Consider the following 17,552-nt stretch of genomic DNA (forward strand, 5'->3'; position numbering starts at 1 on the left):
TTAACAGGGAGAAAAGGTTCGAACAAAGTCAACAAACTACTGAGGAAATGGTCATGATCTACGAGCTTAAAATTTTGTTGGGTGCATAAAATGATCACGAACTACTAGTATTTCTGAAATGACAATATTATTATTTAGTTGAATATTTTCTTTGTTTATGTGGGATATTTTTTTTATGGTATCTATTTGTGTGAAATAATAATAATAATAATATTGTAAATGCAAATTTTGTTTTTGAAAATATCCCTCACGAGAATTGTTCACACACCATCTTTAAGTTTTTAAATGCATAAATTTGGAATTGGTTCGAAGCATGTTTATTAGAATCACTTATTACTTGATGGAGACCAGAATGACCTGGAGTGGTTGACTTGTGCCAAGTAGCTTTTTTTTATAAAAAATAAAAAGATGAAACTCGTGCCAAATAGCTGGCTCGTGCCAACTAATCAAGAATGATATGTACATAAAATAAAAATAATTCATCGTTATAAAAGATAAAAGTGAACAAACAAATTTTTTTTTTGATAATAAAAAGTGAACAAACATGATCAATACACGTACGTATCAGTCTTATCAAAACCACATATTATAAAAGATTATAAGATATTTAAAAAAAAAACATATTTTAAATATGTTAGAATTTTTTGATAATATTTTTTTTGGATATAATAAGGTGGGGCTAGTGCTCACGGACACCCGAACCCTGACTGACCCACGAAAGGAGAGGTACCATCCCAACTAGAGATTGGGTGGTTGAAACTTTCGATATTGAGTTGTAACTTTTAATCTAAATAATAAGTAATTAAGTTTTTTGAAACTTTGGTAATAGAGTTTTATTTAGAATAAACTTTCATATTAATAACTTTTATCTATACTATATATAGGAAGATACACTTTTGAACTGAACTTTTATGTGGTTAAAAAAAAATCATCTTTAATAAAGAGTAACTTCTATTAGGAATAGGGTCACAAATGTCAAATAATAAATTTCATTTTGAATTCAAAAAGAAAATTCCTAAAATTTAAGAATTTTTTCCCTTCACATTTATCTTTTTATTTCCTAAAATTTAATATTTTTTATTTATTTTTCATCTGAATAAAAGTAAAACACTCCAATTAACAATAATAATTATTATTATTATTAAAGAACTCTTAAAATTTAACCATCTTTTCTCTCAAATTTATCTTATTTTTCTTAATCTCCAAAATTTATCCTTTTTATTTGTTTGAAAAATAAAAAATATATAATTTAAAATTATAATAAATACAAATTATTAACTTTTACCTAAAAAATAAAAGAGCTTCTAAGCAACGCACAACTCATATATACTTAGTTACCTGACAAAATTATATCATACTTGCATTGGTCACAGTGCAAGTATGATGTGGACAGTCCAACTCAACTTTTGAGTAGCCCATTTTTAAACAAGACAATGAGTTCAAAGCTCGCCCAAGATGTCAGAGTAGCCAATCTAAGAAGTCCAGAACCATTTGCAAGCTCCTTCACAGTGCACTCATTCATTCGTCACCCCATGTTGAAGGTCCACCAAGTCCAATTTCAAGTGTGGGGGATATGTGGGGTGCAGGGTCAACACCATGGCTTTTAGCTCTCTTTTTCTTGACGGAGATGGAAACTAATCCATCCAACGTCTTCATGTCTTTAATAGCTTTGTTAGCTATCTTCTTTTTATCGTCATATTTGGGATTTTCTGCATTGTCAGGTGCAAAAATCTCCATAAATGAAGCTTCTGGATCATCAATAACATCAAGCGCACCTTGCCTCGCATTCGTTTTCTTTAGTTTCTTTTCAACCTTGGCATCAACCTCCTCATGGACTGGAACTTGTTTTTTTGAGAGCTTGTCATTCTTCTGCTTCTTGTGCCTAGATTCTCTCTCTACATGAACATCTTTGGCATTGTCTTTACTTAGTTCCACAACGTGATGTTCGGAGTTGTTTTTCTTAATATCATCTCTTCTCTCATCCTCAAACACGGGAGTTTCTTTTTCTGACGAAATGTCATTTGTTTTCGACCTTTTCTTCTTCAATTTCTTCTCAACATCAACACCTATAGCATTATCAAGAGGACTATCTTCGCCTAGATCCTTGAGATGATATTTGGAGTTCATTTTCTTGATGTCACCTCTTTTCTCATCCCCATGAAACGAAACTACGTTTTCAGACACATTGTCGCTTGTTTTCTGCCTTTTTCGCTTCAACTTCTCCACATGTATACCTTCAGCATTATCAATAGGACCATCTTTGCTTTGAGCCATTACATGATGTTTGGAGTTCTTCATGAAGTCGTCTCTTTTCTTGTCCTTCTGAACTTCCACCTTGTTAGTAGAATTTACATAAGAATCATCAACTTTATCAATTCCATCACTGTTATTGGTGTACTTATCTGCCGGTTTAGTGTTGAATATCTTCAAATTTGGCAGAACTTCTTTGATCTGCAGATTAAATTGCTTCAATAAGAATCATGCCAAGGCAGAAAAGTTGGATTTAAATATAGATCAGAAAGGAGAAAGGGGGAGGTGGGCAGCTTGAGAAATGACAAAGACTATTACCTTTTTTGCTAATTTACCCTTTTCAGCAACAGGGTTTCCTTGTAGATTGAGATTTTTCAGATTAACTAATGAAGCCAGCACCTACAATTTTAGCAAAAAAATAGGTGGTAAAATGTTTTCCAAAGGAAAAAGGCAAAACAGAGAAGAGACAATTTCAGCTCCCTGTATCTGACCTCCAGATCTGACCACCTTATGATGGCATTATTCCCCAAGTCCAAATTCTGGAGTTTCTTATTCCGAGCCAACTCAGCTGGAAGAGTCTGAGCAGTTCAGAGAGGACAAAAATGTGGTTAGAATTTAAGAAGCAAAAATAAACTACAAAGTAGAGATACATCAAAGGAAAAAACAACAAAGATTACAAAAGCAATTACATGAGGATAACTTTGAAGAAGTTTTCATTTGAGGAAAGCATGCTTGGCAGAAGAGATAGAATGGTCTGGAATGCATACCCTGATACTATTGTGGGAAAGCCGGAGCTCTTTCAATTCAGTACAGTACTTGAGTGAAGAGCCAATAGTATGAAGTTGACAATTAGAGAAGGAGAGCTGGAAACAAAGAAAGGTTGTAAGAGTGAAAGCCATATCAGGTGAAGTTACTGCTGAGGCCATAGAAACTTCTTACCTTTGTGATAGACTTCACCTTCACTAGAGATTCCCCAATTTCACAAATTGGATTTCTAGAAAGAACTGCATCATAATCCCAAAGGCCAAAAAAGTATTATTTTTTCAGTTGGTAAGTAACATGACCTCACCCTCCCACACTCTTACAATGGGAGGAGGTCCCATTTGAGTTAGAGCTCATTGGCGAAAGGCTACCAAGTATTATTCAACTTCCCCAAACCAAATTATTTGTATTTATTAAGCAATTGAACTATTAATCAAGAATATTTTTGTAGAATAAGAGAGCCATTAACTTTAAAGTACTGAATTAAAAAGAAGTAAATGACTCAAGTTCCCAAACCTGAATTTACCTAGACCAGCCCTTTATCAACCAACTACAAAGTATCACATTCCTATCCACCTGAAACTGAAAGATTTTATTTTATTTTATCTTTTTTATAAGTTAAATTAGGTTGGGAAACATGTGACTTGGGCAGCTTTTGCCTACGAATACCAGCCCATAACTTTTTTGTGGAAGAGTGAAAATTTTCAAAGGGATTTCTCTATGCTATAAATCATGCCAAAACCAAAGATGACTACCACCCTTGATTTGATATCTGATAAATTTAGAAAATATACTTCAAACCACTTCTAATGATCTACCACCCCATGTGACCTCATCCAATCCATTGATTACCCCATATTTTGCCTGAATACCTGCCTTCAGAGGTGGTCCCTCACCCAGTCACAGCATAGTCCTGAGTCCCATGTTGGCTGTATGCTAGATCAATTTGCACTATACAAGCAAGTAAAAGAAGCCCTAAATACACTTTTCTGTTTTGATAAATGACACTCCAAGTGGTTTCTTCAATTGATCTTGTGGATTGAGACAAGGGGATCCATGTCTCCTTTACTTTTTGTCATTGTCATGAGGCCTTGAGTAGGATGATGTCAACAGCAGGGGTTTACATTTCTGGTTTTACAATGCTTTTATGAGTAATGATATGTTAACCATATCCCATCAGCTATTTGCAGATGACACATACATATGTCAGATACATATCATATTTGTTACTTGAGATGTGTATTCCTATGTTTCAAAGTTGTTTCAAGGCCTATGTGGATAGATAGGCTCTCATTCTGGAATCTGGATGGAAGGTCTCCAACTTAATCGTGAAATCTTGGGTCATCCACTGGGTGCTTCTTTCAAAGCAATATCAGGATGATATTATTGTGAATATAGAACGAAGGTTGGCTGGTTGGAAGAGGATCTATGGATCCAAGAGAGGAAGAATTACAGGAATTATGCATTGGATGGTTGCCATTGCCTGTTTTTCTTTTTTTTTACTTTGCTTGAATTTCTTGATATTTTTTACTTTTTCTTCAGCTTTTACTTGCAATGTTGGTGTATCTCATGTATACTTTCTGTGTATTTGAATTGTGCCTCTTCACACTTTGTTATGACATTAACAATAAAACAATCACTCCAAACAAAAACAAATCAAAATAAATGTCAATCAAATATAGATTGTTAGTTGCCATTAAAGTGCAAGAAAATTACGATCATTAAACAGAATTTAGACATCATATTGAAGAATCATGAAGTCATACCGAGAGTATTCAAGTCGCTTATTTGATCAAGCTTGCAAATGGAGATAATCTCATTATCTGTGCAACCCAGAATAAAAGGCATCAGTGAAAATAAATAAACACACAGAGAGAAATTATGTTTCTCATCACATTCATATTTATATATATATATATATATATATGTTGATAATGTAGGGAAGCTTTCTAAAGAAGGGCCCATTGTACTTGCCTTTAGCAAGTAAAACCTAATGGCAAGTTGGCAACTAACCCAACCGCATTCAAATATAAACTTGCAAAACTTCTACGACGATGCAATTGGTTACAATAAGGTTCACAAAGCTCACCATTCAAAATTAATGCACGTAAACTCACAAGAGATTTGATCTCATCCATTGATCTAAGCTTATTTTTGCCTGCATTTAATACCTGTTTTACAAAAAGATGGAACACAGTGACTTTTAGAACATAACATAGTTCAAAATTTTAAAATTAGACCAGCAAAGAAGGCAGGTTAGGTTGGGTTGCCACTCATCTCTTAAAAGATTAAAAAAGAAAGTTTTGAAATAATAAAAAAATGCCCAAATGTGCTCACTTTGCAGTCAAAGGAGAGTGTTCCTTGCCTTAAAGCTCAAAAGGCATCATAGGAGCATCCCTCACCTTGCCTTTAGCACCTGGTGACTACCTCTTTTACATTTGACAACTTTGTTTACTTTTTTCCCCCCACAGGTCATAATAAATTACAAATATATGTTGTAATTCTTGGTGAATGGTGGAAGCTTTTAAAACAAGCAAACCATCCTTCCAAAAGTACCTCTGAGTATTGACTGATATGCCTCATTTTAAGCAAGTTACCAAGAATAAACAAAGAAGAAAACAACTTCCACAATTTAATTAGAGTAATTTGAATTTGCTATGCAACATCAATGATTGATGTGATCATTATGGATTAAAAGTTGTGTTATCAAGTTTATATTATGACATGCTAATAGGAACCAATTTCCAATCCTATATCATCTTCTTATCGAACAATGAACTTGATTAACAACTATGAAATCTCAAACTTGTATAATGCATTCACAATCATAAGAATAAACGCATTGACCATTTTTATTTTCAATTTTTGAATTAAATTTTCAAGGTCACTGCACAGTTTTCTGAAAAAGTCAACCCCCAATTCCCCACTCAATCAAAACCACTAAGGGTATGTTGAGGTTGAGTTTATGTTAGAATTTCCGTGGTCCAGGCACAAGAGGGCCTTCCATTGAAAAATATATCAATTATGTTAGTAATACTATTAACATTACCCTCACAACACATGTCAATGACCTCTAAGTCAAATGGCATTTCTTGGTCTTTCCAACGGAGACGTCTAGGGTTTTAATCCCCCCTCCCCCACCTAAAATGTATCCAAAAAAGGCATATACCCTCACAAGAAATGTTCTTGAATTGAAAATGTATGTGAGCTAAAATCATAAGTCATGCTCTTATTCTTCTTACTTGCAAAACAAAACTTGATTCAACATTAATTTGGCTCAGTATAATGCAAGATTTATATTTATTGCTTGGGATTTTTACAAATGTCACCTTCGGTCTTTGACGTCAGTATCAATTTGGTCCTCATATTTTCAATTTCAACAATTAACCCCCTGGACATTATATATGTGACAAATCAAACCTTATATTAAAAAATTTTGTAACAACATAACAAATTTAATGACATGATGCACGCATGGTAATAATGGCATTTTAAAGTTATTAATGATGTGGCAAAAACCATGTACATTTCATGTGATTAAATCCATTACGTTAATGAAAAATACCAATAGAACAATAGATTTGTAATAAACCTAATATCCAAGAGGTTAATTTATTTATTTATTTTTTATTAAGTATATAAATGTGTGTGTCTATATTATGTATGCCACAACATGAATAGCTATCCTCATATAGCAAAAGGAAAAACTGAAGTACAAGGTGGCATTAGTAAATGTAGCTTATGATTATGTTATGTTGCTGATGGAAGAACAAATCAGCACAAGACTGTCAATAAGCACATCAAAGAGGTTAATTTTTCAATAAAAAATCAAAGGACCAAATTATAACTCATGTCAAAATTGAAAAATCCACTAGGCTTTCATGAAAAATACCAATAGAAAAATAGATTTGTAATTAACCTAATATCCATGAGGTTAATTTTCTTTTCTAAGTATATAAATGTGTGTGTATATATATTATGTATGCCACAACACGAATAGCTATCCTCATATAGCAAAAGGAAAAACTGAAATACGAGGTGGCATTAGTAAATGTAGCTTATGATTATGTTATGTTGCTGATGGAAGAACAAATCAGCACAAGACCGTCAATAAGCACATCAAAGAGGCTAATTGTTCAATCAGAAGTCCAAGGAACAAACTGAAACTCATTTGAAAATATAGCAAATAATACTTTTACCGAGACGGTATAATTTATTTATTTTTTTTTTTTTTTGATAAATCCCGAGATGGTATAATTAAAATTGAATCAATTGGGTAGCTTGAATGAGTTCTTAAACACCACCTCGGTACAATTCGAAACATTCCGTGCTACAATTCTCAACATTCAAATGCTTCATAGTGATTCAAAAATTAACATCATTATACTACAAACCAAACCAAGATGGTAAATAAATTTCTTTTTAAAATGAGTAATGAAATATTTGAAAATTGAAAAGAAATTGTTACTACTTACAGTGAGCTTAGAAAGAGCTTCAATTCCATTTAAGCTTTCCAGTTTGTTCTGCACAACAGCTAACCACTTCAAATTGACACAAGCCTCCAAAACCTGACTTGTATATATCATTTCAGAAATCAATGTCAAAAATTTCCAATTCATATATATAAATATGTTAGGATTTAGAGAGAAAGTAGACCTGGAGAGAAGTGAGATTGTTGAAGCTGAGGTCGAGTCTCTCCAAGTTGGTGAAGTCGCTCAAGCACGAGACCTGAGAAATTGTTAGAGGAGATTTGAATTCAAAATAGTGAAAATGGAACTGTGATAGGCTTTTAGAGAGAGAGAGAGAGAGGTGGTACATCGGAGAGAGCTTTGCAGCTGAGCTTGAGAGATGTGACGGAGTTGGGGTCGCTGGTTTCGCTTTCCTTCAAGACCTGCTCCGAGCTCAACCGAGTCATGGTTTATCGGTCTGGTGCTCTGGCTCTCGTCGTGGACTACGAATGCAAAAACCCTAGCTCGCCTCGTCTGTTATAACGTTTCTATTTGAAGGTGGTTTGGTTCCGGGTTCTCGGGTCGGGCAAAGAAACAAGCTTGTATTCTGGGCAAAAACAGGATATGAATTTTTTTTTTTTTTCCCTAACTCTTGTAATATTTTTTAAAAATATTTCATCGGTCAAAAAAAGGAATCGCATGTGTGGTTATTGCACCCGACTTACTTAAACTCAACTCATCATGGCATTGGGCTATTTGCATAATAATGAGGTTTGTCACTACTTGAATTTACAACTCTCGAACTTATAAGTATAATAAGTCACAAGAGTTTTCTACCACTAAGTTAATCTCATAAAGGAATCTCATAAACTTTTTTTTATTTTGTGTGAATTTCAATTTTTTTATTTATATATTTTTCTTAGATTTTGCATCAAATGAATGTTTAATAACTCTTACAAACTTTGTTAATGAACCCTACTTTAAATGGTTTTTTTTTTCTTTTTCTTTTTTCAACATAAGGGGTTGAAATTGTGGATTTAAATCAACTAGGTATGTCAATAATATATTAATAATAGTAAATATCTTAACATGTATTATTAAAAAAAATCTTTTGGGTGGCAATTGCAACTTCTTGGAGAAAAGTGCAACATTCTTGGAAGTGGTTGGGCAAGAGGGTGTTGGATGTGACCTAGCCACACCGCTGAAGTTGAGAGGGTTTTTGAGCACTTCATCACCCCCAAGAGATGCAGCCGTTGTGGATGCTGCCATAGAAGCCACTTATGGTTTGTCAGATCGAAGCTTTGATAGTGGCAGGGCTGCGGTGAAAGTAAGTGACAACGAGGGTTGGGGAGAGCAATGTGGTTAGTGTGATGAGGAAGAAGAGGTAGAGAGTGAGAGTGCAGGAGAAAGAAAGAGGTCGAGAAAAAAAAAATGAAAACACATTAAAGAATTTTGTGTGTTTTGGTATTTGCATAATGAAAATTGAGTGAGCATTTTTAAGTTTGTGTAATTGAAATGACCTGGCCAAACATTTTTTTTATCTCTCTACGTATAAGAAAATAATCTTTCAACTCTATAGACAAGAGTTCGGATGATTATGTCCTGCAATACTCTCCACACATAACCCTTAAGAATGTCTTTGTGCAAAGGAATGAAAGGATACATACCATCTCATTCACCATCAAAACCAAATTATTAGTTTTTCCTTGTTTCATAATTTCAAGAAACCCACATTTGATGTTGAAATTGGACTTATATAGTAATGGTTTAACAACTTGAGCAATATATATATATATATCTTCCAATTTACCCTTGATCACTATTTCTTCAAGTAGCATGTGAAGCACAGGAGTCAGGAAGAAAATATAAAGCAATGGCTACTTCCATGCTGTAAATAAAGCTCACACAGATTCGCATAAAAATTGTTAAATAAAGTTGAGAATTAGTGATCATCACATAACTGGGTTAGTAATTTTCCAGGGTAAATATGAAGTGTATTTGCAAGCTTAGTTCCATACATAGATGCATTCATTAACAGAATGGTGCAACAACTAGAGTTTCACCACTTACTTGCATCGCTGCTGACAGCAAAACCATGACACTACTCATGACACACTACTCATGACAAATACAAATTTCCCGTAGCTTGGAACACTTCCGAAACATTTCGCCTTTACACATTAATTATCAACGAAGCCAAAGTCTTTGACCAAAACCTCCTGCTCTTTCAAAACCCACGACAGAGAAGCTATCCGAACCTAAATAATGCTACTTCCAAATTCAGACTACATTTGACATTCAGGGAAAATTGTTTAGAATTATCATGAAATGTATTTTTCCTGCTGCGCTTGAAGAAGTCTTGCTGAAGACTTTGCATCCATATAGAGAGCTTTCACTTCCTCAATATCCGCCTATAAATCATATAAATTGAAACAAAACTACTAATGTAGTTGATGGAAGAAGAATTCTGCAATATTTTAAATCATCTTCAATCACATTGATTACAGATTAATCCAAATCATATTATTACCTTGCAGATATTGTCGCGGCCATTCATTTTTGCCATAATACTGGAGGGCGATAACAGCTGAACTGCATGCCTGAAGAGATGACAGAAGCGTCACTAAATATCTTTTAAGGGATGGGACTCATAAACAGCAAATCTAAAGATTAGGCCAAACCTTAAGGATGCTTGTAGACCAATGTCACCCAGGTAAGCCAAACTTTCGTCATCTATAACTAGGTCCTCCACATTTGCATGGAGAGCCAAAATCTGACAGTAACAAAGACCACAAATATCAGTATGTGGACAATGATAATATGGTTAGGAGTTGAAGACAGTGAGAGTCTGAGAACACAAAATTTGGGTTGAACCTTTATCATGTCAGCAACATCATAAGTCTGTGTTCGGATAATAACCAACCGATCCAACAAGTCGACAGGTATGCCATGAGGACAGTTCATATCAGTCCCTCTGCATGAAAACATATTCATATTCAGAAATTTTTTATAAGATTCATGTTCAGAATTTAAAAAATCAAGTAACTTAAGTCAAGGTTCCTAGGCAACTATGAGGTAAGGCCCAGATAACAAAAGCATTATTGTTTGTAGACCACTATAAACACAAAAGATCAAAGTAATTAAAGCATCACATACAAGAATTAATATATATATATATATATATAAGCAACCGCTGTCACACATGCCACCAACCTCCATCACTTGCACAAAATCAATTTAACCACCATTTTCATCCAAGCAGGTGAACACCCACCACTGAGCCCATCTACAACAGAACTTGTCCACTTAGCCCAACACACAATTGCTCAATAAGATTGCTAAAAAACCCCAATAATTTTTTTGATAAGTAAATTAGAATTCTATTGAACGAGACTACTTCATGCACATGGAAAAGTACACAAAGGAGTCTAAAGAATTACAAGATGTTATGTACAGAAGTATAATGATTCTAAAAACTTAAGAATGGAGTTACAATTAGTAAAACCCCATGCCCGATACCAATCAAGCCAATAAAATTTTAAAAAAAAAAAAAAATTCTATCAAATGTGTCCTTGAAATTCCCAAATACTCAAATTTATGACGGTTACGCTCCTACGATAGAGTCCACATCAAACATAATAGAGTCAGATTACAAATATGTGAAAAACACTCGCCTATTCAATTCCACTATCCAAACAAAATCCACAGCTTGAATGCAACATTATAGTGTAACAAAAGATGCTCCACAATCTCCCCACTATGGTGCTTACAACACCACCCTACTAGCATGAATACTCTCTTAATGAGATTATCGCAAGGATCCTCCCCTATGCTACCGTCCAAACAAAGAAAGAAATTTTCCTGGGGCCTTGACACATGAAATACTTTTCCCAGGAAAACTCTTAGAACAGGGACCCCTTAAGGCATCACAAACAGAACGCACATCAAAATCTACATTCCCTTTCAATTGCCAAATCAATCTATCTCTACTCTCTCGATGAGGGATATTGGAATAAAGGAGATTAAAGAAGGAGGTTACCGCCTCTATCTCCCAATCAATAGTCACGCTCAAATCTGACACCCCTATTCCTATGTTCCCTTCTGTCTCCCTGGCAAGGAGCCAATAAAGGCATCTCTAACTAATGAACTATCATATAAATCCGGAAAAATCATCCTCAATTGTTGGTCACCACACCACTTGTAATGTCAAAACCAAACACAACTACCCTCCCCTATATCAAAGCAGGTATATATACTGTAGAAACCCTTCCCACCCATGCTTATGCTTTTCCATAAGCCACAACCATGAGTTCCTCGAACAGACTTTGTGCACCAACCTCCTCACTCCTCTCCATATTCCCCGGCTACCACATGTCTCCATAGAAGCATTTCCTTCAACCCAAAATGCCATAACCATTTACCCAAAATGTTCTCTTTAAAGGTCACTAACTTTTTTTCACCCAATCCACCATTAGCAATTGGGGTGCAAACCGTATCCTACCCCACCAAATGCAGCTTTAAGATCATCGATCAATACAAATATTTGACATTTTACTACATTGAGAAATGCGGAACCACCTTGGCAATTGGCATCATCCCAGGAAAAGGCCTAGTTAATCATGGACAGACTATAGAAGCCATGAAGACCATATTTTTTTAACTTTGTGTTTACATTAGCAGATCAAATGAAAATGAATAAACAATATAAAAGCTCTACATATCAGATCGACAAAGTTCCTAGGTATGGATCCTCTAGCAGTGGGCAGCATGGTTTAAAATATTTCACAAACCCATGTCCCACAAAACACATGCAATACCTAGTTGTTAAACTCTTTGTTACTTGGGCATCAGCACAACTTCACTTTCTTATCCCCTGACCACCTTGCAAGCCAAAGAAAACATCTCCAAGTTGCTCCAGTTATAAGCCATAAAGGAAAAATAGTGCTCAAAAGAAGTTTGTGATGCACTCATTTGTATGGCTTAAGTATCAAGGCTGATGCCTTAACAATGCAATACAGATGGCAAATTTATTGGTTAAGGCCTGAATGATGATAACACCGACCACAATAATAACACATTAAGAGAAGTATATCATGCATATCTATTAATCAATTACAAATGCATTCAATTTCTGCTTTAAGATTCATGACTTGTCAACTGGCAACAGTGACTTTCATATGTAACAAGTTGCTTATTAAGGTTAAAAAGATGGTCAAGGAAGAAGCACTCCAAAATTTTTAAGATGCACAAGAATTTCATACCTCACATTGCTAAACCCTCTGTTTGTGGCAAAGATTACTATTGGAGATAGTGAGCTATCTAAAGCACAATTCAAGTATAAAAGCATTCCATATCCAGCATATGTACCTGCAAATAATGATAGATAAACAAATAAATAAATAATAAAGAGCAACCATGAAACATATAAAACATGGACAGACATAATAGAGAAAAGAACCTCATCAACGAATAGAACTCCAGGGACAAGTTCTGCTACACCTTCATCAATGTACTGGTTAACAACCTGTCATTAAAAAAAAAAAAAGTTACCTCCAAAGCTAGACAAAAACATAAATTTGGGAACAAACATACACCATCTCATCTTTAATACATCATAGTGGGATAAAGACAAAGTATAGAATGATTTTTTATGTATTATTGGTGAAAAGAAGAATGGACTGTGTCAATGTCTTGGAATTTTCAACTTAATCAGAGAACTGTTAAGAAAAATAATAACAACTTAAGAAAAGGATTTCCCAAAATAATTGCAGAAATTTTTGAGAAACTTCGTATGACTTGCTGACCATGACTTAAGCTTCTATCAAAAGAAAATAATACGTTGAAATTAATATCTGACATAAATTTATGAAGTAGATTAATTTATTTACTTTATTATTAATTCTTATAAAAAAAAAAAAAATTTATGATGTAGTACCTTATTAATTTCTTGTCTTAACTTGTCAGTGATTTCTGTTTTCCTAGGCTTCATCATCTGCCCCATTAGTATCTTGCCCACCTTGAGGCCGTGCATTTGCAGCATCCAGATCATGTAGTGTTACATCCTGTTGGAGATTGGATAAGCAAACAGAAAACTGAACATCAAAATAGGAAGCCCATTACATCGCAAAAAAGTTCAGTTTATGAGTCTTCTGATAAGTATAAACTTCCAGTACCAACAGTCAACATCAACATAATCTAAGAAAACAAAAAGAAAATTCTCTCAGAAGCACAACAATATATATATAAATCCTATAAGAAGCTCAACAACTTACTAAGCCACCAAGAGTCACAAGGTCATAAGTTCAACCAACTTAAGAGGCATTAAATTCTAGCTATATCATCCTTGGGTCGGCTGCAGTCATAAGAGAAATTCAAGCAACTTCAAGAGTCAGTTATGTCTCGTCAGATAATTTCTGTAACGCATTTCCCTCATAGGTCAAACACATATGCAGCTTAAATTCTTTATATTTTGATGGCATATGCTTCACACAATGTTGATATGGCATTTATGAAAGAAATACTGCAATTACTAACTACACTGACAGTCAAAAAATTGAAATGCGCAACTATCTTGAATCCTGATCTCATTTGGAACACACATAGTCAGGAAATGTCCAACACTATTATTATAAATTAGTATGTCACTTATGAGTTTAAGAATATGCAACATACACAAAAAAACTAGTAGCTGAATGAAAACAGACCTGAACTATCTCCTTCTTTTTGTGAACCTCTCCTTTAGGAAGTGGAACATACTCTTCTGCTTCAAGGTCAAATTCTGTAGCAAAAGCGCCACTTCTGCCCACCCTCTTTACTGCTCCACTATTTGCTTCAATGTATATAACATCACCAACAGCCACCTGCAACATTGTATCAGGTAAACCAAAAAGGGATCAAACTATAATCAATTTTTTAATTAGATTCTCCTTTTGAGCACACCAAACCCCAGGTCAAAAGTTTTAAAATAAATAAATAAAAACAGCAGGAAAATGAAGAACAGGGATCAAAGTGACATGACATCAGATTGAGTTGCCTGTCCTAAGTTAAAAAATTAAAAATTAAAAATAAAACAGAAATTAGCCCCAAAAACAAACGACCTGGCATACTCAAGCACATGTTGCAACACTAGTAATACTGAATTTTTTATTAGGAAAAAAGGGACGTAAAGTATACAGAAGATGTGTACAAAGGTTCACCTAAAGACCACATTTAAGATTCATCTTGTCTAGAAAATCAATTTATAAACCAAAAAAATGAGGATGCAGCCAAAACCAAGCAAGCATTCACTCATACTGCTATCATTTTGTTCTCTACAAATCACCCATGTTATACGTAGAGTAGCATTCCATATTGATCTGCTACTTTGCCCTCCAAACATAAGGAACAAATCAGTAACCTTTGAAGGTATCACCCACTCAAAATAAAGAAAAGGTAAAAGACCACAAATGTCTAGCAATAAAACAATAAAGCCTCAGATATTCAACTAATTTGCCACTAGCTTTACACATACAACACCAATCCACAAGGATCGTATTCCTTTTGATGGAAGAACATTTTGCAAGGTGACAATAATAAATGAACATAGTCATTGAAAATTTTGCATATAACAGCTTCACACACACTCCATGGATAAGAAGGATGAGTAAATTTAAAATACTTCACAAAGAGATAATACAAAGTAAATGAATATATCAAAAAAGCAAATATATTTCTATCATTGTAAAAATAACAGCAAATAAATAAAAGGAACCTACCTTCTCCTTGAACAAGGCATCATAAATGGTTGGGTCCAACTTCAGTTGCTTGGTTCCTTTCACAGTTTTTAATCCAATGATCACATGGCTAATACTTTTACCATAGCCACCTGTCACACTCTCAGCTTCTTCCAGGGAAAGTTCAGTAACCTATGACAAGAACAGAAACATATCAAGAATTAAGAAGTAAAGATAAAAATAACACAGAGATTATGGTCACATCAGACTAATATCAAAGAAGCATTAGTAACTTGCCTCTCCTTCATAGACTTCTTTATTTTCCTTGATACATAGACCAATGGCCTGTCGAAAGTTTTCCATTAAAACCTCAGTTTTCTTTACTTCTGATGAGTACACTTCTGACCCAACCATTGGGCAGAATGGAACCTGCAAAATAACAAAGAAGAGTTTTATTTAATAAGCCTGAAGGACCATCAATCATCTAATATCATAATGGGGGAAAAACATGAAACATCAACAAAGAACTCTCACCAAGGAAACATAAAAAATGTTGATAAATTAAAAAAAAACAAAACAAGTTACCAAGATAAAATGTGAGAAGTGCCTTGCTCCCAAGTTCCTGTGCTATTCCAAGAGCCAGAGCTGTCTTTCCAGTACCAGGAGGCCCAGCCATTAGAAGTTCCCGCCCAGCCATTTTCTTCTGCCGTATCATATCAACTACAAGACCAGATGCTTCCCTTGCCTCTGCCTGACCCACAAACCCAGCAGCCAAGGGCAATGCTCTTCCACTGGCCTGGAAATTAATGACCAAAAATCCAACATAGAATTACCAGTTATTCACATGAAGATCAAACCAGAAAACCAGTCATGATCTACAATATCAATTCAAGCAAGGATCTATTTAGGCCTCTAGGATTTGGTCTTCTGACAAGTGACCCCTTTTCCCACCTTTGGAGCCCATAAACAGGTGTATATAATTGACATTCACAAGCTCTATTTCAAATGTTGTTTTCTTGCCCACAAAACAAAGGTCTGCCACTTTATAATAATAATAATAATAATAATAAAACACACACACACACACACACACACACACACACACATCAACATATAGGCGAGAGTGGACAGTACAAAGAAAATTAAGCAGAGCATGACAATGCACTATCAATATGTCCATACAACCATCTAAAATCCTCAGAATCACATAGTCCTAAAGAACTAATCTCAGCATCATATTCAGTGACCAAACAATTATAACTCCTACCAAAACTCTATTTTGCAACCACAACTCCCCGTACATAGCATTTTTTTACAAACGCTCATTATAAACTTTAAACAAAATTTTCCAACAGCTTATACAAACGCACCCTAAGCACAGTTAGAACAACTACCATATCATTTAAAAAAAAAAAAAAAAACAATTATTTGAAAATACATTTATATAAAGAAAATGTAAGTCGATGACGACAATAAATTATAGAAATTTTAAACACCAAGAAAAAAAAAACCCTTAAAGCGTCTAAAAGTGGAAAATTAGAGTATGAAATTTATATACCTCAAGGCCAAGACCTTTGATGTGAGTGTGAGTAGCGATGCGCTGCTTCTTCGTAGTGGACTGTACCTCTTCTATTCTCACTTTATCCATCTCTGTCTCTGTCTCTCTCTCTCCCTCTCTCTGTGAGTCTGTGTTTTCAATTTGGGTTTTGCAGAAACAGCTTGGTGGTGGTGAGCAATGTGTGTGTGAGGGTTTAAGCAGAGAGAACGAAGAGAAAACGCGCCTTCGCGGCTGGTCTTAAATTTGGTACTCGGATATGGAAATGGATCTTTTGGTTTTGAATGGGCCGCCTGAATTACGACCTTTGTTATTTTAATGGTTTTCTTGGAGTTTAAATGGTGTCATGGGCCGGATTTAGTTGGGTTTGTGGTCTTAATGCGACCCAGTATAAATCCAGCTCATTTGTAACCCATAAATTGTTTCACAAAAAGGAAATTGTTATGAGTGTATTGATTAATTAGAGTGTTTATTATCAATGGTAGAAGAGATGTTAATAAACCTAATACCAAAACTTAAGTAATAATTTTACACCTCACAAAATAATAAGAATGGTTTTAAGTTTGAGCTAAATTCATTTTAAGCTTCTAACTTCACTTTTATTCAATTGAGTTTTTAAAATTTCGAATTTATTCAATTAAGCCTTTTACATCAACTTTCATTAAACATGTGTCGTTAAGTGATTGTAATTTCAATGATATTGATGCTTTTGCTACATTGTTTTGATTGTGGTGTAGGTTATTGAGCTCATATGAGCCAGGTAACTGAAAAGAAAAGCATGGGATTGATATATTGCAGTGTAAATATCTAGTATTTAAATGAGTA

General features: G+C 34.5%; 2 protein-coding genes across 3 annotated transcripts; both read right to left on the bottom strand.

The window, feature by feature from the left end:
• Positions 1–1,383: 1,383 nt before the first annotated feature.
• Positions 1,384–8,088, bottom strand: LOC115978930 (structural maintenance of chromosomes protein 2). Of its 2 annotated transcripts, none has more exons than XM_031100856.1 (10): positions 7,829–8,088; positions 7,669–7,740; positions 7,488–7,580; positions 5,102–5,183; positions 4,779–4,835; positions 3,190–3,254; positions 3,018–3,113; positions 2,742–2,828; positions 2,569–2,649; positions 1,384–2,451 (listed from the first exon to the last, which is right to left on the bottom strand). In XM_031100856.1, exons 1-10 carry the CDS (start codon positions 7,925–7,927, stop codon positions 1,519–1,521), a joined length of 1,665 nt encoding a protein of 554 aa, XP_030956716.1. In that variant the 5' UTR covers positions 7,928–8,088; the 3' UTR covers positions 1,384–1,518. The 2 variants fall into 2 exon arrangements, with proteins under 2 accessions (XP_030956716.1, XP_030956723.1); XM_031100863.1 differs by having other exon boundaries at positions 7,488–7,535; positions 7,829–7,998.
• Positions 8,089–9,321: 1,233 nt separating this feature from the next.
• On the bottom strand, positions 9,322–16,995 carry LOC115978945 (ruvB-like protein 1). Its single transcript, XM_031100873.1, is given in 14 exon segments — positions 9,322–9,871; positions 9,991–10,060; positions 10,142–10,233; positions 10,335–10,434; positions 12,722–12,800; positions 12,803–12,827; positions 12,919–12,984; positions 13,396–13,465; positions 13,467–13,522; positions 14,165–14,320; positions 15,215–15,364; positions 15,470–15,601; positions 15,780–15,968; positions 16,731–16,995. Coding segments are annotated over 14 exon segments (1,365 nt in total). The 5' UTR covers positions 16,821–16,995; the 3' UTR covers positions 9,322–9,781.
• Between the last annotated feature and the right edge of the window lie 557 nt (positions 16,996–17,552).

This window comes from Quercus lobata, chromosome 1 (assembly GCF_001633185.2).
Source record: "Quercus lobata isolate SW786 chromosome 1, ValleyOak3.0 Primary Assembly, whole genome shotgun sequence".
Classification (NCBI taxonomy): domain Eukaryota; kingdom Viridiplantae; phylum Streptophyta; class Magnoliopsida; order Fagales; family Fagaceae; genus Quercus; species Quercus lobata.